At 33.2% G+C, this 24884-nt stretch overlaps 1 protein-coding gene across 6 annotated transcripts in view; it reads left to right on the top strand.

Moving 5' to 3' along the window:
- The window catches only part of LOC148612475 (uncharacterized), a 59196-nt gene that overhangs the window by 28111 nt on the left and 6201 nt on the right, over positions 1-24884 (top strand). For 5 of the 6 annotated variants that reach the window (XM_088593940.1, XM_088593941.1, XM_088593942.1 and 2 more), the window contains 27 exons: positions 53-159; positions 540-642; positions 1327-1444; positions 2364-2509; positions 3014-3134; positions 3335-3480; positions 3982-4151; positions 4319-4497; positions 4830-4919; positions 5421-5583; positions 5740-5838; positions 6203-6374; positions 7861-7918; positions 8591-8742; positions 9842-9981; positions 11150-11295; positions 11701-11887; positions 12051-12206; positions 12383-12539; positions 13599-13720; positions 14005-14180; positions 18273-18357; positions 19803-19917; positions 20338-20487; positions 22549-22677; positions 23453-23581; positions 23892-24020. In XM_088593940.1, coding sequence (XP_088450066.1) covers positions 53-159; positions 540-642; positions 1327-1444; positions 2364-2509; positions 3014-3134; positions 3335-3480; positions 3982-4151; positions 4319-4497; positions 4830-4919; positions 5421-5583; positions 5740-5838; positions 6203-6374; positions 7861-7918; positions 8591-8742; positions 9842-9981; positions 11150-11295; positions 11701-11887; positions 12051-12206; positions 12383-12539; positions 13599-13720; positions 14005-14180; positions 18273-18357; positions 19803-19917; positions 20338-20487; positions 22549-22677; positions 23453-23581; positions 23892-24020 — 3645 coding nt within the window. Of the gene's footprint in view, positions 1-52; positions 160-539; positions 643-1326; positions 1445-2363; positions 2510-3013; positions 3135-3334; positions 3481-3981; positions 4152-4318; positions 4498-4829; positions 4920-5420; positions 5584-5739; positions 5839-6202; positions 6375-7860; positions 7919-8590; positions 8743-9841; positions 9982-11149; positions 11296-11700; positions 11888-12050; positions 12207-12382; positions 12540-13598; positions 13721-14004; positions 14181-18272; positions 18358-19802; positions 19918-20337; positions 20488-21806; positions 21905-22548; positions 22678-23452; positions 23582-23891; positions 24021-24884 lie in introns of those variants that run through there. The other variant, XM_088593946.1, reaches the window with a different exon arrangement.

Genomic DNA, 24884 nt, shown 5'->3' with positions numbered 1-24884 from the left:
ATAATTGAGTAACATGATATGTATGTATTATTTGATAGTATTATACTTTTAGGAACACATTGTAACATAACCACATTCATCATACCAGAGAGAGCAACAGTAACAATACCACCATACAATGGTAGTCCTGAAAGTGGAGTTCTAGAAATAGTGGCGGAGGTCAAAATCTTTATGCTAAAATGGATGAACCCATCTGCAGTGCTGTTTGAAATTTTATAAATTAGAAATTACTGATAAGTTGTTTTTTACAATAAAATTGACTGGTTTGTAGTCACTATTTAAAACTAGCATTAATAAAACTTTCCATGACTTTAAGCTTGAATTTCCATGATATCATGAAAATATTTAATTGTTAAAAATATGTTTTTTTTGGGGAAAATAGACTTTGCCTTATCAATGTTTTTTTTTTTTTTTTAATTTATCAAGTAAGCTAAATTCATCAGCTGGTTAACTCTCCTAAATTATTACTCACATATTGCCTGCAGTATAGGGTGATTCGTCGAAGTAACACACAATGACCCTGACTTTCTGTTCTACAGAGAATACAGATAGATGGTGTACTGAATGGTGTAGGAGCTGGTTACAGGGGAGGCAAGTCTCCTACAGCTGGTATGATGGGATTCCAAGGAGAGTCTTATCCTGGTAACTTATATACCATGTGTTGTTGCATAAGGAGAGCTTTTTATTTTATTATTAAATGTATTATTCTACTATAACTTTATTTGTTGTCATTTTGGGAAATGTTCATGCTTATTACTTGCATAAAGTTGTTAATTGTTTGTATTTTTTTAACTCCAAGTTGAAAACAAATTTGAGTAATTCTTTAAATTTTATTGATTTGTTTACCTACTTTTGTATCTGATTTAAATAAAAATTGCTAAGAATTATGATTAGCCTTCTTAAAGTCATTGATTTTTCTTTTTCGGAAGAAATCTTCTTAAGTGCTGTTGAGTCAAAAATGATTTTGTGAAGCTCCTTGCCCTAAAAGTTATTTTCATATATCCACATGTAGTCGGTTGTATAAAGTAATTATCATAATATATTCTGTATATCTGTTGTTAAGTATAAAAATAAAATACTATTGAAACTGAATTATTTTTTTTTATTCATGTTCTCTAAACTAGCTACAAATGTAAACCATATGAGTTATTAATGTTTATATGAAGCTCTTGTTTTTACATGTTTGAATGTGGAAAAGGAAAATGCATAACATAACCAACTATTAATTAAGAATTATCTACAAGATCTAGGTAGGATAATTAATTGAAATAGTCTAAATAGACCCGACGAAAAACCATTTATAGCATTATTTTTTTCTTTTCCCAGGAAAGGGCCAACGATCTAAAGTGGACAATCGTGGTGGAGGAGGTGGAGGTTCAGGAGGCAGCACTAGACCTGACAAGGCAGGAGAACCTGGAGGGGGAGGTGGTTATGGAACTTTAGGGTAAGTAGGATAGCCAGTATTTCAGTTCTAATCAGTCTTATACCTAGAATGTATATATTGTTTTTGAATTTACAATCAATTGGTCAAATCTAGACCTTTACTGACAGAAAGTTTGGGTACTTAAATTCTGCTTGTGATAACATATATATGCATTCATGGCCTTGTCCACCATTTTAATGATATTTTATTTTAGGGGTCTTATATGATGTACTTTAAAGGTCTTAAGACCATGGCTGTGTTAAAAGGTTGATAAACATTTGACCAATATCATAGGCATATGATGGTCTTATTTCTGACATCATAAATAAGTTTTACTTTATTGGTCACCATTTTGTGCACTATTTAGGCTGTATCATTTCTTAAACATGAGGAAACTGGCCAATTTCAACCCAAGTGTTATCCTGGGAAGAAATTAAGTAGCTGTTTTTGTAAGAATCATGCAAAATCTTAAAAATGTGATACACCCCAAAAAAGGCTACATATTTTTATTTTTGTAATTAAGTTGTTTTATGGATCTATATTATGAAATGTGTAATTATTCATTCAAATCTGCCTGCTCTTAGGAGATAATCAACATTGAAAATCTAATAAATTCTACTGTATTTGAGTGTCATTTACAGAGTTATCTCCCTTACTTTCAAATTCTACAGTGTATTCTATACAATTTTTATCTCCTATGAGCACGGGTTATATGAAAAACCAAATGTTATTTTCTGTTTACTAAAGCATTTTAAACAAAATATCAAAGATAAAAATATGTAGGCTTTCCAACCATGTATCACATTTTGCATGATTCTTAGCTGGAGTGCTATTTAAAGACATAAATAGCCAGCACATTGTAAAACAAAGGTAAAATGTTTTGTTAATTATATCACTTCTAATAAGACTAGTTTCTCCATGAATTATTCCTTTATTGAAGACTGTCTCCTGTGAAATCAAGAGGCGACAAATCAGGATTTGGATCCCCAGGGAAGATGTATGGAGATGGGAGCCTAAAACAGCTGTATAGGGGGTCAGGTGGAGGCAGTGGGGGCAGTGCTTCTGATTTATCTAAAAATCCCCCAGGTAGGAATGGAATAGAATTTTAAAACATATATAAAAGAAGTTAATTTAGGTTACAGTGTTCTAGATATGGAGTTTATAATTGACTCTTGTATATGTTGTTTAATGCATTTGTCCATATTGCTTTACTTTCTCTTTGTTACTTGACTTACAAGTTTTGAATACTACAGTGTACTGTATCTTCAGCTGTGGTTGATTACCAAAGTGTGCTTTATCTTTCACTTCAGCTGTGGTTATCTGTTATGTTTTTTTTTTTTTTCTCACTTTAATGTGTCGATTTGAGATTCTGTTATTTGAAGAAAGCATGAGTTATACTTTAGTAATATAAATTATAATCTGTTGTTACATGTGAAAAGAGCAACATTAAAATATTCAAATTGTACATTTTTTTAATGAATCTACCGGGCGTCACTTAGAACAATAAAACACGTACATATTATCGGAATTACTATAAACTTATGGTATAAATTGGGAAAAGAAAGTTTCTGCATTATTTTATGATTTTAGGAGGTAAAGGTGGTAATGGAGGAGGAGCTGTCAGTCTGAAGGCTTTAAGGTCTGTGACCATTACTGGCTTTGTGACTGTGAATGGAGAGGATGGACAGGGGGATAGCTATAGAAGTGGAATGTAAGTATATGTTGAAGGTAACTATGTCTCTTGGGTTTTTGTTTCAATAGTCTTTCTGGTTAAGGACTTATTTTAATATGTATGGCAAATTAAAAGGGAAATCAAGAGAACCAAGATTAAACAGTGATAAGAAAGGAACATAATTCAGAGGGTGAAAAAGAAAAGGAATTATAGCCCATTACATTCTCTTTTGTTTTTAGATGTGTTGGATGTCCATTATCATGCAGTATTAGCAGCTTGCTTCATTGCTATGGTGATAACAGCACTGCATGCTGGGATATGTCTGGACCTGGTGGAGGGGGAAGTGGAGGCAGCATTTATTTGGCAGGAAAAGTTGTGAGTGTTGGTAAGTTTGGTAGTAATTTATTGGCAGAGAAAGTAAGTTTGTAAGTGTGGGTAAGTTTGGTGACACTCCATTTAATAACTTCCAAGTTGTAAATCAGATAGATTTTTGGGATTAACTTTTCATATTTAAAAACCAACAACTAGGATAGAAAATGCTTGAAATACTGTACTTTAATGATTAATTGTTGGGAATGATAGGAAGTATTAAGTGTCATGATAAGAGACTATAATAGGTGTGATGTATCTATGATGTTATTAAGTTTGAACACTTTAATATATACTTGTTTACTTGTTTATATTTTAAACCCCTGCCTAAGCTCAAAGGGTTCAATATTCCAATAGTAAGAGAGTAGTCATGCTGTATGTGTAGCTTCCATTGCACACATAAAAAGTTGCCAGTAAACTATGAGATTTCTTTTTTGTCTCCTTCTTATCAAACATTATTATCTCTATGCGGTTAATAGTGGAAGTAATATCTGCCAGTTATCCAATATTTTTGTAGGTGAAAACCAGATATCAGCCTTTGGGGGTAAAGGAGGATTTGGTACGACAGTGGGTTGTGGAGGTAATGGTGGTTTAGGACGTATCCGTGTTGATGCTGCTATATTTAAAGGATCTGTCTCCAAGTTACAAGGTGTTTTCTCTCAATCTGCATTACAGAATGAGTATGTGGTAAGATTGAATATTTGTATATCTTCATTTTATTGAATTTTTTGTAACACTTTTCAGCACTTACTCATGTACGTATCTAGGCCAGTGACATTTGATTTGTCTAAAATCAGTGAAAATTCAATTTTAAAAAAAGTTCTAATTATAAACCTTCCGTAACAATTTTTCAGGATCACAGTCAAGCAGGACAAAAGCAGATCAACTACAAAAACACAGTTTATGGCAATGAGGTATACCGAGGGTGCTTTGATGACCCTAACATTCATTATCGCACCCTGGCCTACACCTTACCTCTCTCAGCAACTGTCAGAAATAAAATGACACCTGAGTACTGTATGCAGCAATGCAGGTAAAAATGATAATGAATTCTGATAAGTCATTGCATTGAAAATTGTTCTGATCTATAAATGAATCTACAACTTTTGAAGTACAACTGTTTATTAGTACCTAGCATGGGAAATTTGTGGTAATAAAAATAATTTTGCAGTTTTGCATTGAGATAAACACTCATTTTCTTAGTCATTTTTTTTTTTGGCAGAATAATATCAGGTGTGGTACACAGCTTTTACATGGTCTCTTACATTAAACTTGAATTTTGCTGATACCAAACTTTGTCCAAACATTTAAAGAAACCATGTATCAACTCATTCTTTGTTAGAAATATGGTATTTTTATTTACAGGTCAAGAGGTTATGCATTTTCTGGAACTGAGTATGCCTTTGAATGTTACTGTGATAATCACTTGAGAATGGACAGGAAAAAACCAGAAGGGTAGGTAGTCTCAACAATATTATTTATCTTTTTTTAAGCTGTATTCTTAAGGAAGAACAATGGAAAAGCCTGAAAGTAGTGAATTTTTATCAAATATTCAAATTTAAATTTGAGAAGACCTTGCTGTTCTGATATAAATCAAATAAGGATGTCAATCTGTATTTTAGTATTTAAGTCTTTCATTGTTTTAATGTACTGTGAAAATACTTTAATCTGTGGATACCATATTTCGTGGATTAGGGAAGAAACACAAGTTCGTCGATTCTTGAATTTGTGGTTTTGAAGTTTTCAGTGTACACATCAATGGGATTCTCCTTTTTGTTGGGAACCAAATTTCATGGTAAAGCCTACCATGAAAATTGATACCTGACGAACAATAGTACTTTCACAATATCTAGTACTGATTACATGGATGTCATCAGCTTAAATACATTGCTGATGATAATCAGACCCATGTTATATTGAGAATTCACTGACATCTGAATTGTTTATACATTTTAGAGACTGTCATACTCCATGTAGAGGTGATCCAACAAAGTTCTGTGGGGGAACCAACAGGATGACAGTATTTGGACCTCCTCCTGCTATGCCTGCTTTTGCCCATCGAGGTGTTACTCAACAGTGCCAACCATGGTGTGTTACAGCTGACGATCAAACCAATAATGTAAGAATCAATGTCTTGTCAGTTTAATTGGGGATGGTTGTTGTGAATGAGGATTTACCGTTATTTGTGGGAGAATTAAATATATAAGTTTTCTTTATATCAACTTATTGAGTTTGAAATATGCCGCTCAGATGAATGTATTAATTTATATTTCAGCCCAAATGGGGCCAATGTTCTACAAAGACTCAAGAGGTAACATCATGGAAAATTGTTTGTCAGTGTCCAATTGGTTTCCAAGGATTGAATTGTAAACAGGTATGAAATGATCAATTACAATGAAGCTCATTGAAAATCATTGTAGAGGAGGACATTTGGTTGTTATTGAACAAGTTTTCTGTTGTGTTCAGAGATCTAAAGGGCGATGTTACTGTTTATGTTCCCTACTGTAACACAAATAGAAATAGGCACATGAAACAAAAAGAAATTGTGTTCATTCTACATTTCATTGGTTCTGTTTGACTTCCATTTTGTATGTAATATTAGACAAAAGTTTCAAGAGTATTAAAAGCAGACTGGTTTTCAGTCTATCCATAAATATTTGTTGATTTCAACATATACAGGTAGAAATAAGATGTAATTATACAAAATCTTTCCTATAAATATTTGTGCATTTTTTTAGCCATGTTTACAAGGAACCTTTGGGAAAGACTGCAATAACAACTGTAGTTGTAATATGACAAACACACAGTTGTGCGACCCAGTTACTGGACAATGTAAATGTAAACCTGGTTACCATGGGAACCATTGCAGTACTCCATGTCCATATGGATACTTTGGTGTTAACTGTAATAGTAAGTTTCAAGTTTTTGAGCAATATTGTTAAAATTTTCTATGAACTTAAAGACAATATGTGGATGAAGTTAATTTTAAGTAAGGAAAATTATGATTATTTATTCATAGTGTCCCCTGCAGTTTTTGGAAAGCACAGACAAAAAAGGCCTCAATAGCACATTAGAGGCAAATGTGAAGGCACAGCATTCAAGCATTAACATCACCTTAGAGGGAAATGTGAGAAAAGTGCAGGGTGCTTAAAAAACCCATCAAAAAGGGCAGGGCATTCATTTCTGATGAGAACACTAAACAACTTCTAGTGTAAAGAGGTACTATCTTTAAAAAGATAGCCATCAGTTTTGTTCAATGAAGTGCTAGGTTGTATGCTCTATCAATTACATTGCCATGGTTAAGCATCATGGGTGTCACATGATGTCAAAGAAATTCAAGACTGTGACTGAGGTGGAAAAAAAAAATCATGTCACTCATAAAGTTAATGTGTAATACACTCCCGAAGGGAGCGCTAATGGTTGTATTATCAACTTGGTTTTGTATACTTATGGCAAGAACAAGCATCAATATCAAATTTGTATCTGCATTTTCAGGAGCTGAAAAACAGCATTATGGCAGCTTCATTTGCGTATACTTGTATTTGTGCCATTGAAAGCCAAACCAGTCTCGGAAAATATTTGCTAGTTCCGATAATTAAATACAAATCGAATCATAGCTTTTCCAAGATAGGGTTGGCCTTATAGTCTGCAGTATGGCACCCAGATGTTTACGAAAATTACATAATCAATATTACCAATAATTCTTGGGTCATAAAAATTGTGAAATGAAAACGAACCAAAATGAAACGAAAATAATCGATAAAAGAAAGAATCAATGAAATGAATCAAATCATTATAAAAACATAATTAAACTATTCAAAATGAAACAGAATGAAGCGAAACTAAATGCAACAAAAGAAACCAGTGCCAGACAATTCAACCCAAGACAATTCGGACCATGACAACCAATAATTCCTTATGAATGCCGGATATTTCAGCCAATGGACATATCACTATGACAATTAGTATAATGCTTTAGGACAAATATATATCATTACAAAATTTACCATACTTGAAGGTTATAAGTGTAATATATCAAATCAGAGCTGACAAAAATTATCAAAGTTGTTTTTAATTAATGTTTCTTTGGGAGCGTTGAAAGGTTTCACCTTCATCATATTATAAATTTATTTGACAAAAAAACAATGAGATCATTACTTGGTGTGTGTAAAAACTTCATGTGATCAGGGGATAGTGTGTTGGTCAATGTATATTAGAGTCTTTAAAGTTCCAATTAATGAGTATGAAATTTCATCTGGGAATATGAATTACAATTATTATGTTTCTACATTTTACATTGTAGGTGTATCTGTAAATGTATCGATTCTAATTCTATATTTTACATTTTAGGTGTATCTGTAAATGTACTGATGCCAATTCACATTTTATATTGAAGGTATCTGTAATTGTACTAATGATAATTCCAAATGTGATCCTGCTACAGGAAGATGCATGTAAGTTTTAACTAAAACCTTAGAATTTGTATAGTTCATATTATCCATTTTCACCCCTTCAATGTTTTCTTCACACTGTTTATCTTTTTTATATCAGAATGAATGAATTGATTTAGTTTTATGTGTATATAAACATTATGTAATATTTTAGAAATGTTAAAAACTTCCCATTGAATTTCTTTATAAGGTAAATAAATGCAAGAACTTAATTCCACATCACATTTTTTCTTTTGTTTTGATCTCTAAGCAATTTTTGATTCTAAGACTATTCTATGACAAGTTTGATAATTGAAGATTGAAAACTGCCGAATTCTAAGCTCAAAGGTATATAAGAATCATGCTGTCTGCTTGTTGGTATGTCTATATCTATGATAAGCCCAACTCTGCCTAAACCACTATATGGATTATTATGAAACTTTATAGGAAAGCTAGGCATCATAAGAGTGCAAGGAAGAATATAAATAATATTGGGTTACTTCAAGGGAAGAAATATTAAAAATATTAAGCCCAAGTGAAGCAAGGTGAGACTGTATTGTTCTTTTTGAACTTGCTAGAGCTATAATGTCTCAAGAAGACAAACAGCTAATGTGTTTATCCTTTCATTAATTACCCATTTCATTAAAGTAGAACTGTTGTAGACTACTGTTTACTCACTGATCTTCCCTGTTATAGATGTAATCCTGGTTGGATGGGAAGTAAATGTACCTTTCCCTGCCCCTCAGGTCACTGGGGGCCTAACTGTGCCAGTAAATGTCTGTGTAATAACCAGGGAGATTGTGATCCAGTTGGAGGGGTTTGTAAATGTAACCCAGGATATAAATTACGTAAGTTTTCAATTTTCTAATGATTGGTCAGGATTAAATAGTTTATGATGTTAATGAGGTAGTTCCAAAATGTACAGATGTTTAAAAGACAGTAGAAATTATCAGAACTCCATTAATCTTAAAGCAAAATTTGAATTCTTCAAATATATTGACAACATACTGTAAGCGTACTAATTTTTGCTATGTTCGCGGTGGACAGAATAGCTGGAAAAATAATGCATGTGAAAATGATTTTTTAACATTATATAAAGCTAACCCTTTTTGTAATCCGTGAAAATTGATACCTGCGAATCTGCTTACTTGACAGAATCCATGAAAATTAGCTACCTCAAAAATCAAAACGTTTACAGTAATTAAACTGCACATATATAAAGATTACATGTTAAGAATTGATTTTCTTAATACTGTAAACAGATAAAATTTAGAAAATTTAGAGAAGAAATGTAGTCTATGGAACATCAGAATATGTTACTAAATATAAATGTTTTTATATGTGTACTCCTGAACAATGAAAGTAATTGATGTCAGATAACAACCCCTGAAACAGTTTTTTTGTTTTTTTTTTTCACATGTACAACTTTGAAAATCTTCTTCTCTAAAACCATTTAAGATCATTGAATGAAAATAAGCATAATAATTCTTTAGTGTATTGAGCTCAAAATGACTGTTGTGATTTTTAATCCGTGAATAGATATAACTGCCTATACTAAAAATGGAACTTAGGGGTCATAAGACAGGTTTTTGAACAAAATTCAAAAATTGTTGCCTTCAGCAAAATTCTGGTTCAGGTCATGAAAATGCTATGACTGATTTTAGTTGATTTTAACTTAGTCTGTCTCATTCCTCAAGTTTTTCAAATAAGCAATTGGTTAACCAGGTGAGCGATTCAGGCTTTCTTTTAAACTGAATTCTGAATAGTGCAAGTCAGTATTTTGCATCCATTTTGCATTTGGTTATAATTCTTGGTATTGAATACAGAACAATTAAAAAACTTATTTGACCCTCCAGCTTAGGATTCATCCATAAGCAAGGATGGAGCAGATGAATTCTAGGTGGGCAAGCTGTAGATTAAACTGGTAAATTATTTTTTTTTATCCAGCATTTTGTAGTGAGAAATGTGAGAAAGGAACTTATGGGCCTGATTGTGGATTCTACTGTAATTGTAATGACCAGCCATGTGACATTGTGACAGGGATGTGCCAGTGTGGACCTGGCTATACTGGACAACATTGTCAATTGGTAAGTACACCTTTATATAGTGACCAGTGTAACAGGGATGAGTTAGTGTGTGGACTCTGGCTATACTGAACCACTTTGTCAGCTGGAAAGTGACAAGTTAGTGTAGTGACTAGTTTGATAAGGACGTGCCAATATTGACCTGGCTATACTGGATGTTATTACCCTTTGTCAATAATCAAATGTTAATTGAAATGTTCTTTTTTTTTGTTTGCATTTTTTAAACTCATGACCAAACTATTTGACAAATTCAATGACATCTCAATCCATGTCTTAAATTTTCTTTCATCTGTGGCAACATCTCTTCAGAACATATGGAATTTTCTCCTGTCACCACTTCTATCGTATATTATGCCAGTGCTTCCCAAAACTACATGGACTCTTTGTACCTTGTTCAGCTTCTTACAATTAGGTTTCTGGAACAGGGTTATGTTAACTGCTACTAGATTAAAGTCATCACAACAAATTTTTATAGTCCTCATCATGAGTTTTTGGGTCATTATGGTATACATGTATCAATTTGCACCATGGGAACAGATTTGTTTACTGTGTTATAGTTTTCCTTTCCTCTTTCATCTACCAACTTGACATTGTATGAGCAAATTGGTATGTGTTTCTAGAAAACAGAGGGTGCTTATTCTACCACTGCATATGGTTCATGCATACAGTTTTTAGTGGAGTCCAGATTGCTCATTATGTCCCCATTTTGGTGGGGAGATTTAATGTTTTCGCCTTGTGTGTTTGTCTGTCTGACTGTCTATCCGTTATTTTGTAAAGGCAACTCATTGTAGCTACTGCATCAAACTTCATAAAAATAGGTAGTTGTGACATGATATGTAGTTGTGCATATTACCAGGAATTTATGATCTGCTGAATTTTGAATTTTGGAACTGGGAAGATTTATGTTTTTGTGATCTTTTATGCTTTTGCCTAACAAATATTTTCATAAGCAAAAACTAACTTTCAATTTACTTTAATTTCCTTGTATGTGTTATTTTTATTATTTCATGGTCTTTGTTTTGTTTGTCTATTTGACCTGTATATTCATTGTCCTTGGATTATATTCTTTTGTTTACTGTTTGCTTGATTTTCCTTATAAACACAGTGTAAAAAATTCATTTTTTTTGTTTATAACTCTTCAATATAAGTGATATTATTTCTTTTGAATTAGGAGTGTCCGATAGGATTTTATGGTCAAGGATGCCATCAAACATGTCAGTGTACTGGGAATTATGGGTGTGATCATGTGACTGGTGCATGTCATTGTGGACCAGGCTACATAGGACAGAGATGTGATGTCAAATGCCCTCCTGGGTCGTAAGTTTTTGTTGTTTGATAGTTCATTTGTGTTGCTTTTTCACTTGGAGATAATTTTGTTCAGTTTTGAATTTGCATGATTAAAAGATTTCAATGTTACAAAGACTGGCTTCTATCTAGTATGATTGAGTAGAATCAAGTGGTGTGAAAGAAAGTTTGATGGCTTTGATATCCATTTATTTATTTTTATTACATTTTTTAAAACAACCAGGATTCAAACTACTTAATTAATTGTGAACTGTATAAACCTTTCTTTTCTTTATCTCTCTTTAAAGTTATATTTCCTCTTGGATGTCCATATTTCAAAAACTTTTTCTACACACTAAATTTTCTTGAGCGTAGCTTTTTTGATTTCCCTTCTTTTATTATTGATTAAAAAGAAATATTTTGTTATAATTATTTAAGATATGGTGTGAATTGTGCCAAAAGATGTAATTGTCTTAACAACCAACCATGTGACATAGTAACAGGTCTTTGCCTTTGTTCCACTGGTTACCGTGGACACCAATGTGAAAAGACTTGTCCCCTTGGTTATTATGGCAACAAATGTAAATCAACATGTGCTTGTAAAAATGGAGCATCTTGTGATGGAGTAAGTATAATGTTGCTGTTTAGTTTGTCTTGTTTCGGCTCTTCTTGTCTCAGTAGGTCAAATTTTCTTAGTCATAAATAAAATTTTTTCACAAGAGATATAGCTATATTGCATTTATAATAACAAAAAATAGCCTATGATAATTTATATTTGTCTTCATTAGACCTTGGGGCAGTGTATTTGTCCTCCTGGTTGGACAGGCAGTATGTGTGAGGTTGGTTGCCGGGCAGGTCGTGGAGGTTATGCCTGTAATACAACCTGCCCAAGTAATTGTGGAAGTGGATTTTGTAGTAGAGGTACTGGACTATGTACTTGTACAGTAAGTTGATAGAATTTTACTTGTGTTATTATATATAGGCAAAAACAATACAAAATAACATATATATTGCATTATATAATGTGGTACTTCTTTACAAAAAAATAGTCTAAAGAATATTGCCAATTAGATGAACACAATCAATGCAAAATTTAAATGATTTTTTCTGTATATTTTAGACACCTGGGGCCGCTTGTGATTGTCCAATAGGTTACTATGGTAACCAGTGTAATAATCTATGTGACTGTGTCCATGGTACATGTGACAGAAACACAGGAAGTTGTATCTGTAAACCAGGATGGCAGGGAACCAGATGTAGTAACCCATGTCCTTCTGGTATGTTTATATTGATCTGATTTGTGGTCAGAAATTTTTATAAATATTAGTTGGCACTATGCAAAGTAAATGAGTTTAGAGAGTTAAACAAAGGAGTGATTCCCTAAATGAATCAATTAATGAGCATATAAACGACATTTTAGAAATAGTGTATTTAGGGCAATGGATGCTTGAAGAAGGTTACATATTCATGATAATTCAGATTTGGAATAAACTGTGATTATAATGATGCTTATTGCATATTCATGAGTGTCAGCTCTTTCATGGAAATTAATGTACCCTAAGAATAAGTATTGGTCTCCCACTTATCTGACTTTTTTATGAGGGAAATTCTGAAATTTTCATGGATTTTATGGTAGTCTACCCCGTAATGTGGGAGTGTTATGGGTATGGGATTTCTACAACATTCAGTTGACAAAGATACTAACTATATATTTAAATGGCCAATTGAAAATTACATTTTACCCATTTTGCAATAAAATAGTAATATTCATAATGAGATATTTGAAGATGATAGTATATATATTGGTGCTATCTGTTCGGTAGGCCGTCTAAATAGATTTGTTGCTCTAGTCTTTTTGACTGACCTTGGGCTTAGAACTGCAAATAATGGTAAGATTAAATTAATTAGAAATTGTTTTAGCCCATGTTCCATCAGATTAGCATAGACTTTTCATTTGATTCCTATAGGTGATAGGGGATACCAACTTTCAATGTATCTGCATCTTTCCTTTTTACTTCTTGGGGAGCATTTCTCATATGATTATATGCAATGTGCATCTTGTATTCAAACTGATGATTTAAATACCATTTAGGTTCATTTTTATATATTCAACACTAAACGAAAATTCAAGAAAGTATATGCTTATTAGAGAGTGTATATCCTCTTGTAAATGATGCTTTCTGTTATTCTAGTCTAGGCTTTTGATGGAATAAAGAACAAAAAAGCAATTTTATAATTTGCTGCATTCCCCAGATAAAAAAACAGTTTAAAATAATGACTTTTACATATTTTCTTTACCCATGTATCTGTGTGATTGAGTATTCTTGTCTTTGCAGGTCAGTATGGAAGTAACTGTGCCAGTCAGTGTACATGTGTACATGGTATCTGTGATCCTGCCAATGGCAAATGTATATGTCAGGCAGGATATAGTGGAATGAACTGTAACATTCCATGCCAGGTAGTTACAGATTTCTGAATAGATGATGCATTATTTTTCATGACCTATTATTTTCTTTTATAATCATTAGTGTATACAGTATTTTATCTTAAAATGTCATAACAATTACTGCTGTAACAAATATACACAATATAGGGATTGGATGAAGTTGTCAAGCATTGTAAAAAAAGTCTTTTAAGTGCATGTATTATTATGAAAACACTCTGACATGTATCAGTGCAAAGTTTGAATGAAATGTTTTCTGCTTAAACAGCCTTGCTTTACTAAGAAATACCTTGTTACAGGGTAGGACATATGGTCCAGGATGTCTCATAACTTGTCCCCCCTGTGGAAAGTATGCTGCTCCTCAGTGTGATCCAGCCACTGGTGCTTGTGTATGTAACTCAGGTTATTCGGGTACACTTTGTGATCAACCATGTCCAGCTGGGTTTTATGGTCAGAACTGCTCATCAACTTGCAGGTATGGTCTTTCTGTGGATAATGTAATAAATATCTCAATGATTCCAACATATTTTATATGTACTTAGTTGGTTTTTTTGTTTGTTCATATAGTTAAGACATTTAAATAATATAGAATAATCATCCAAATGTGAGCTATTGCCATCACTCAGCCTCCATCATCTTTGTTGTCGTCCATTGTTGTTAAAACTTCTCTGACATTACTAGACCAATTGGAACCAAACTTGGTATGAATGGACCTTGCATAGAACTGATTTTTTATCCATCAAAAAACATGGCCAACGACACTAAAAACAGAACTTGGGGTCACTCTGTAGTTTTTTGCATGTATCTCCAAAACTCTTAAGCCAAATTCTGATATTTCTGACATGGTAAAAGTGTTCAACATGATGAGATCTATCTGTGGTCAAATTATTGTTTTAATCTGTTAAGCCATGTTGGAATTACTGCCCTTTTTCAATGTTCTTTTTTTTGTTATTTTAAATGTTATTTCTTTCAAAACTCTTCTCATCTGACATTACTTGACCAATTGGAACCCAATTTGGTATGAATGTTCCATAGGGTATTTTTTTATCTATTAAAAAATATGGCTGCCATTACATGAAATAGAACATAAGAGCCAGACAGAAGTTTTTTGCATATATCTCCAAAACTGTTAGGTTTAGCAAAATTCTGATGTAGATGAAAGTGTTCAGCATGATGAGGTCTATTTGCATTAAAATGTTTGTTTTAATCTGTTAAGGCATGTTGGAGTTATTGCTCTTTTTCAACATATTAGGCACTGCAATGACTTATGGATGCAATGACAATAGAAGTAAAGGAAACCTTTCAAGTCAATATAACAGTAACATAAACATTATGAATTTATTTGACAAAAATCCAAGACAGATAAAGAGTCATGGCTATTGCCACTACATGTGTATATATATTACCTAAGATGCATGATGTCTTCATAGATGGTCTTCTGCCTTTCATACAAAAACTTGTGGACTTCATCACATTTGAACTAAAATCTAATCTCAACTTCTCACTTTACTACACTCCCTTTACAAAACAAGTCTTGACACTCTTGTTTCTGAACTTACTTCATCATTATACAGGCTTGTGGCTATCATTTTGGATATTGGTTTCCACAGACTCTGTAAACCATTTTGTGTAAAAGGTCAGGATGAAGAAAAACGACTATTTCTTCCACTACCGTTTGTCAACAAAGGTATAGATGCAACTAATTTGGCTAACATCTTCCATCACAAAAACGTCATGAACAAAACTCCCCTGTATTCAACAACCAATCAAAACCTATTATTTCATATTCCTATACTTCATATATTGCATGCAAAATTTTGAATTGTGAAAGGCTATTGCAGGACCTGGAGATTGAGGACTTCTAGGCTAAACCACCTGACTGTTTTTGTCTGCAAATTTATTATATCCAAGTTATATTATCAGAGGAAGAATTAGAAAATGATTGCATTAATAAGACTTACACTGCTAGCACATTTTCCACAGAAGAGATAGTGGAAAATCATGAATCTGTGCTATTCTCTTTTGGACTTTCTATCAAAGATGATGATTTTTGATCTACTGTCTATGTACTGGATTCCTAAATTCCACAAGAATCCATACAAACATCACTGCATAGCTGGATCTGCAAAATGTACCACCAAACCTCTTTCAAACCTTTTTAACTTCTATACTTACAGCTGTCAAAGAGAGTCTCCAATCCTACCACGATACTTGTTACTCCTGTAGTGGTATGAATTCAATGTGGATCCCAAAAAATTCTGAAATCTTCTGGAAACCCTCAACTCAAGATTATTATCAGAGTACAATAGCATTAAGACATATGATTTATCAACTCATTATACTTCTATTCCCCATACTCAGTTAAAATCCCGACTCAAAAACATTGTACATCGTTGTTATTCCAACAAAGATGGTACACCTGGATACAGATATGTAGTACTTGATAGAGATTCCTCATACTTTATAAAAATAATTCCAAACAACCTTCCAAATAAACCAAAGATGATGTTTTCAAAATGATGGAATTTTTTATCAACAACATTTTTGTTCAGTGTGGTGGACATGTTTTTCAACAAGCGGTTGACATTCCATTGGGAACAAATTGTGCTTGTCTACTTGCTGACCTATTACTTCACTCGGATGAGTGAGGCAGACTTTATAGCTGATCTGATCCAAAAGAAGGAAGATTGTTTAGCTAGATCCTTTAATCTCTGTTTCCACTATATAGATGATGTTTTATTGATAAACAATGCTAATATGGGGGATTTGATATGTTGCATTTACCCGAAAGAACTTGAGATAAAGGATACTACAGACACTGTGAGGTCAGCCTCATATCTTTTCCTACACTTAGAGGTCGATGGTAAAGGAAAACTATTGACCAAACTATACAACAAACATGATGACTTTTTATTCTGTATATCCTGTCATCTAAGGCAACCTCCCTTCAGCACCTACGTATGGAGTTTTCATATCTCAACTCATACATTATGTCAGAGCTTGCCATTACTACAACTCTTTGTGACTTCTTGTATTGCACTAGACTTCTTACAGTTAGGCTTCTGGAACAGGGTTATGTTGCTACAAGATTGAAGTCATCACTACAGACGTAGTATGGTCATCATCATGAATTCATGGATCGTTACAGTGTATCCATCTGCACCATGAAAACTGATCTGTTCAACATGTCATAGTTTTCCTTTCCTCTTTCATCCATCCTTGAGTTGACTTTTTTTAGCAGCTTGGTTGGTGTTTATAGAAAAGCAGAGGATACTTACCCTACTTGTGCACCTGTTCCATGCTCCTATTTTTTTTTAGCTCATTTGCTTTTGTTACTTTGTATGTATTATTTTGATTACTTTATGTTCTTTGTTGTGTACCTGGTATGTTCTTTTCCATGTCTGCTCTGGATTACATTCTTTTGATTTTCTTTAGAATCTTGGTTCCCTTGATTACTGTTATCCACATTTTTAATGTTATATCTTTCAAAAATCTTCTCTTCCTACATTACTTGACCATTTGGGACCAAATTTTGTATAAATGTTCCTTAGGGTATTTTATGTAGAACTGATGTGGGATTTGTTTATCTGTGGAAAAACATGACGGCTGCTACCAAAAATATAATGAAGTAGTTTTACTCATATATAAGTTGAGCCAAATTCTTCTATTAATGAAATGATCCCACAAATGTCTCCGGGGATCAAAGTTGTCAGACAACTCCTTTTTAGAGTTATTGCCCTTTAAAGTGATAAATGACTTTTTTTTTCACAGTTTTCGGCCAATGTCTTGAAAACTATGATAGATAGACTAAAACTTTCAATTGCTGAAATAATCCTTATGATAAGGCCTACAAAAGGTAATGGGGATTAAAGTTGCCTGATGACTCCTTGTTATTGTCTTGAAAGGTGAAAAATTATGTTTTTAGCAGTTTTCAGCCAATATCTTGAAAACTATAATAGATAGAATGAAACTTTCAATTGCTGAAATGATCCTTATGATAAGTCCTTCCTGTCTTGTTAGACAGCTCCTTGTTAGAGGAATTGCCCTTGAAAGACCAAAACTAACCAGGTGAGTGATTCAGGCTCCTGGGAGCCTCTTATTTTTCAAATGTATCTGTCTAATTTTTGCCAAGGGGAGATTATTATGTAGAATATATTAATATCTTATGATTTTGATAATTGGCCTTTTAGTTTTGAAACCAATGAACTGTCACTGATCTTAAACAAAATATTTTGTATTTTTTGTTTTATTGAGTTTTATTCAAAGTAAATGGCTCATTCAGGTTAACTAGTGATAGCCCATTGTAATCTGTCTAAACCAAACATGTTCTGATTTCCCTTTATATCATTTTCATTGCATAAGAAACCAAAGACTTTCCTCAGATGTACAGAAGCTGCAGTTCCAAAATGGTATGATTTTGACAGGTTATATTATATCCTTCAAAATTTATTTCTACTGTATAGGAATAGCTGAACTAGATTCATCTATTTGGCAATACGATGTACATGAAAAGACTTTAATAGTAACTATCATGTTTTAATTTGAATGTAATGGTATTTGACTTCAGTTGTTCTAACGGTGGTTTATGTAGAAGTACAGATGGTGTGTGTTTGTGTCCTGATGGCTTTACTGGATCTAGATGTGAAGTGAAGGTAAACAGATTTAAAATGCTAGTTTTTATAACCCTGCCACACTAAGTGGCAAGGTATTATGTAATTCCCTCGGAAAAATTGTGTTACATCCTGCCACACTTAGTGGCAAGGTATTATGTAATACCCTCGGAAAAGTTGTGTAACATCCTGCCACACTAAGTGGCAAGGTATTATGTAATTCCCTTGGAAAAGTTGTGTAATATCCTGCCACACTAAGTGGCAAGGTATTATATAATACCCTCGGAAAAGTTGTGTAATATCCTGCCACACTAAGTGGCAAGGTATTATATAATACCCTCGGAAAAGTTGTGTTAATTCCTGCCACACTTAGTGGCAAGGTATTATGTAATATCCTCAGAAATATTGTGTTATATCCTGCCACACTTGGTGGCAAGGTATTATGTAATGACCTTGGAAAAGTTGTGTAATATCCTGCCACACTTAGTGGCAAGGTATCATGTAATTCCCTTGGAAAACTTGTGTCATATCCTGCCACACTTGGTGGCAAGGTATTATATAATACCCTCGGAAAAGTTGTGTCATATCCTGCCACACTTAGTGGCAAGGTATTATGTAATACCCTCAGAAATATTGTGTTATATCCTGCCACACTTGGTGGCAAGGTATTATGTAATTCCCTTGGAAAAGTTGTGTCTATCTATCGACAGTTTCTAATGATAACTTAAAATATGAATCTTTTTTTTCAAATTTTATAGTGTTTGGAGTATCATAGAATATAGATCAAGTTGATCAATGGATAATGAGATTATTTACGCAAAAGTTATGGCCATTTTAAATGGTTTTTACCCCCAAATTTTTTTTTAAAACTTGATAGGGTATCATTTAATAGGTATCATGTCCTATTTTTTTATTGTTCACAGAATATAGAAAATTCGTTACTGTGAAAGTACTATTGTTTTGGGGGTACCAATTTTCGTGGATTTCGAGGGTAGGCCAAACCACAAATTTTGGTTTCCACTGAAAAGGAGATTTTCATTGATGTATACATTGAAAACCACCAAATCACAAATCCGAGAAACCACAAACTTGTGTTTGTTCCCTAATTCACGAATTTTAGTATCCACAAATTAAAGTTTTTACATTATAAAGTTTTACATATCTCATAAAATTATTCAACAAGACTCAAATATCTCAAAATCAAGTTTGATGACCCATGTTTTATGCCTTCTTATATGTTCTTCCAATGTAATTCCTGAGAAAAGTTAGAAAAGTGTGTAGAGCAGAAATTTAAGGTTTGGTCTACCTAAGTATTGCCAAGTTGAAAACCAAAAACAAATTAAGATAGGTTTGCCTATGAAAGTAATTTTTTTTTCCTTCAAAATCTATGAAGAATTATTGATTTTTTTATGACATTTTTTATTATTTTGTACATGTACATTAATTTTCATGAATATGATGTTCTATCAGATGTTTGGGCTTTTTAGTGTACAATTGGTTTTTGGGGAGCTAACTGTACAAACAAATGTGACTGTGGTATCCATGGTAACGGATGTGACTTAGCTACAGGTGCTTGTCAATGTCAACCAGGATTTATTGGACGTAAGTTACAGTTTTAAGTTGAACAGATCAAAATATTTATATGAATCTTGCACAATTGATTGTTTTAAACAATCTAATTTTTATTACTGTTTTTAAACTTTGGCACCAAACAATCTAATTTTTATTACTGTTTTTAAACTTTGGCACCTACTTTTAATTGTTTTGATTGTTGATTTGCATAATTTATCGCTACATAATATGGCAGGATATCATGTTATGTCCAGTGTAGATGCCACATTTTTTGTGCACTGTTAGTACTACTTATCATAAATGCACTTACACTTAACTGTTTAACATTTAAATGAAAAAAAGAACAAAATGAACACTGAAACTGTAGGTTCAGAATAAGTTTCCTAAGTCATTTTGCTCATACCGGGTATATGAACAAGAATTAGTCATTCATGTAACTTTGTGTTTCAGCTGGATGTGAGGAAAGTTGTCCATCAAGGACCTTTGGTAAGAACTGTGACCAGTCATGTCAGTGTTTCCCTGTAGGAACCAGTGCATGTAGCCCTATAGATGGTACATGTATGTGTAAAAGTGGATATTCAGGACAAAACTGTTTTGATAGTAAGTAGTTAATGTAGAAAAAAATATTTAGTTATCCCCTACCCAATATAGTTGTAAAAGAATATACAGTTGAACCTTGTTAAGTTGAAGTCGAGGGGACCAGGCAAAAGTGGTCCGAGTCATCCAAGGTGGAGTATAACCTGGAAATAGTTTGGTTGATGATTTACATCATTTGTTTTGCTTGTACATATACATGTTCTTCACTTTACAGGGTTCTTCGTCATGACTTGTGTTTTATATCGGAAGATAATTTTGTGTGTTGTTTATCATGATTTAAATACTGAATGGGGGCGCGTGCTTAAGGGAAATTTCCTTTTTATTTTTATATGTCTAAAACGGCTTAAATTCATAACATGCTGCTTTGCACGCCTACAATCAGGAGATTCGTCAAACCATGTGCTCTACATTACTATGATAAAATTTCAGATTTACTAGCAAAACTGAAGTAGTTGTTGAAATACTTATAATCATTATTGTCTGTTTGATGTTTTATTAAATATTCAGATACATGTTTCAATACAATTCATCTGAATTTTTAAAAATTTTTATCAAAATCTCCTATATCAATGTTAATGTGAATATCAACTTGTGATCAATGAAGTTTGTTTCTTTTCACTACTTGTGCTATTTTGGATTAATCAAGCCATAACAAGTGTCAACAAATGATTTCAAAATCCAAGCCAATCGTTGTAAAAACACACTTTGATCATGGTTTGTAATAAAGCAATCAGTTTTCTGACTAATTAGTTGACTTTGAGACATCAGGGTTAATTAACCTCAAAGTCCTATCGAGGGAACTAATGGAAAACCTCAAGTTATCCGAGATTTCGATTCATCCGAGTTCGAGTCTTCCGAGGTAAAATTGTATTGGAGTATGCGGAGTTTTACTGGGACTTTGGAATTAGTTTGAGTTATCCTAGATTTCGACTCTTCCAAGTTCGACACATTGAGATTCGACTGTATAGTCCGTCCTTCCATCCATCTGTTGCACACTTTTATTTATATCAACCATCTAAGCCACTGCTTGTAACAGCTACTTGAAATTTGGACACAAGCGTTCAAAAGGTGTACTTTTCAGACTGTTGTAATTGGGGTGTAAACTTCTACTTTTAAGTCAGTAAACTGTGGTAATTTTCTGTAACTATGATAAATGGGGAGTAACTTTTACTTTTCAGTCTGCATTTATGGTAAATGGGAGGTGTACTTTTATTTTTAGCCTGTAACTATGGTAAATGAAAGGTGAACCATGGTTAATTGGAGGGGAACTTATTTTTGAGTCTGTAACTATGGTAAATGGGAGGTGAACTTTTATATTTCAGTCTGTAACTATGGTAAATGGGGTGTAAACTTTTATTTTTTAGTCTGTAACTCTATGAAATTGGGTGTAACTTTTATTTTTTAGTCTGTAACTATGCTAAATGGGAGGTAACCTTTTATTTTTCAGTCTGTAATTATGGTAATTGGGAGATGAACTTTCAATTTTCAGTCTGTAACCATTGTAAATGGAGTGTAAACTTTTATTTTTCAGTCTGTTACTTTGGTAAATTGGGTGTAACTTTTATTTTTCAGTCTGTAACTATAGTAAATTGGAGATGAACTTTTATTTTTCAGTCTGTAACCATGGTAAATAGGAGGTGAACTTTTATTTTTCCGTCTGTAACCATGGTTAATCAGAGGGGAACTTTTATTTTTCAGTCTGAACTATGGTAAATGGGAGGTGAAATATTATTTTTCAGTCTGTAACTATGATAAATTGACTTTTATTTTTCAGTCTGTAACTATGGTAACTTGGGTGTAACTTTTTTTTTTCAGTCTGTAACTATGATAAATTGGAGATGAACTTTATTTTTCAGTCTGTAACCATGGTAAATGGGAGGTGAACTTTTATTTTTCAGTCTGTAACCATGGTTAATCAGAGGGGAACTTTTATTTTTCAGTCTGTAACTATGGTAAATGGTGTGTAAACTTATATTTTTCAGTCTGTAACCATGGCAAATGGGAGGTAAGCTTTTATTTTTCAGTCTGTAACCATGGTAAATGGGAAGTAACTTTTTTTTTCAGTCTGTAACTATGGTAAATGGGGTGTAAACTGTACCCAGGTATGTCAGTGTGGATCAAATGGTAACTGTAACCCATTTAATGGACAATGTTCTTGTTCTCCAGGATATACTGGTACAAACTGTCAGACAAGTAGGTTTATTGTACACCCTTGCGTTTTAGAATTTTACATGTGCATTTTCTCATTCAAAAGTATTTGTTGTTTGAGAAATTGAGGAGTTAGAAATCTAGTAATTCACATACCATAAATATTCATGCTCCTAGTACAGGAAATATTAATTATATAGAATGATTTCTTGATTTGAACTTATAGGTTGAAGGTAAAGCATGCATATTATTGTCCCCCAAGACACGTCTCGAGAGGACATAGAAATACCGGGCATCCGTCCGTCCGTGTTTTCCGCAATTATTTTTTGTTATGCTTTTACCAAATAAGTTTGTTTTGGTATGTGGCCTTATGAAGAGTTACCAATTAAGATCGACTTTGGTTACGGTTGAATGATTTTTTACAGAAGTTATGGCCCTCGGACTTCCAGTGAATTTACTTTTTTTTTTAAATGCTTTTACCAATTTATTTTATATTTTGTATGTAGTCTTACTATGAGAAGTTACAGGTTAAGATTTTTTTGGTTACAGTTGAATGATTTTTACTGAAGTTACGCCCCTTGGACTTGGAAAATTTCAGTGAATTTAGTTTTCTGCACTTTTTTTTTCGCAGGGGACATTGGAACGCTGTTGTTTTATTGATAAAAATGTCTTAAATGGAAATAAAGGATTGTTTGTTTTTGTATGTAAAATGAATTAAAAGTGGATTTCTATCCAAAATCCTATAAAAACATTACTGTAAGTAATAGTGATTTATATAATAATTACTTCATTTGTATATTTGAATGTTGTTTGTTTGTAGTGTGTCTGCAAGATCAGTACTATGGGCAGAACTGCTCTCTGAAATGTAACTGTAATGGAGGTCACTGTGATGCTGTTACTGGATCCTGCCAATGTAAACCTGGGTTCAAAGGTTACCACTGTGAGCAAAGTAAGAATTGTTAAGGTTACATGTGTAGAGGTTCTTTTATTTAATTATTCAATACAGTATTCATGAACACATATGCCGTTATGGATTCAAAGGTCATCTCAAGTTTTAACAGAATTTACTGTGAACTTTGCAAAAAAGTTGTATTTTTATTTGATTCTATATGTACATAGAAGACTGCTTCATACAAATACAACTATGAAAAGAAAGCTGAATAAATATGGTATTCTAATCAACATTACATTAATGATATTGTGTTTTAAATGTTAGACAATCATAAATATTAACTTTCTGTTTTCTTTCAATACCATAGGATGTGGTCCCACTCATTTTGGGATAAACTGTGTGCAATTGTGTGGTTGTAAAAATGGTGCTATATGTGATGGGGCTACAGGAGACTGTCAGTGTCAACCTGGATGGTTTGGTACTTTATGTGACCAGAGTAAGTCATTATTAAATTGATGCAACTTAACCCTTGTTGTGCTGAATCATTCTGAAAAAAAAGTTGCACAATGGTGATTGTTATATATAAGTTAAAGATGGATGATCACAAGATGGGTTGGATGGGGTGAGGAGGTGGTGGGAGGATGGTTGGGCCAACGTGGTAAAATGGGTCTGTCACTTGAAAATGGTAATTTTTGTCCATTTCTGGGTTCATGTGGGGTTCAACATGGGCAAAACAGGAACCAAAACACATATATCCCACAGATTGTACACGGTGAAGGCCACTGAAGCCAAATAAGGTTCATTACAGTCACAAGTGGGCAGTCAGGAGTCGCCTGAAGAGTCATTGGTGTGAAAAAATGAATTTTTGGCCTCAGTTAGGCCTTAAACCGAAAGTAATTAATATAAGGGGTCGACATAGAAAATGTTGGTGAGAGACATCATTCTTATTTAGATTCCAGACAATATAAAGCACTATAGATCAATTCTGCTCTGGCAAGGGCTGAGAAATGAATCTTATCCTCTAAAAAATCTGATTTTTTTTGGCAGCAGAAACTCATGACCTCTTTTTTTAGCGCTCCAGTCATTTCTTTCTTTTTTTTTAAAACTCTATATCAGATAGTCTCATTTAAAGCACAGTCATGCTACTTGCAGGTGGAAACAAATTTAGCTTTCCTATACTAAGATTAACACTGCCAGAACCAATAAAGTGGAAACAGGACCAATCCCGCACAGGTCCGGGTGCAGCACGACAAGGGTTAAGAAAAACTAGAAATACCAAAATTTTAAAATAGGTAACACACCCAACAGGCAACAGATGAAGAACACGTCACAACAAAAAAAAATAAAATAACACACAGAA

Source organism: Perna viridis, chromosome 7, assembly GCF_037379345.1.
Source record: "Perna viridis isolate PV_CMFRI_1.1 ecotype Kerala chromosome 7, ASM3737934v1, whole genome shotgun sequence".
Classification (NCBI taxonomy): domain Eukaryota; kingdom Metazoa; phylum Mollusca; class Bivalvia; order Mytilida; family Mytilidae; genus Perna; species Perna viridis.
This window is presented reverse-complemented; position numbering and strand designations above follow the sequence as displayed.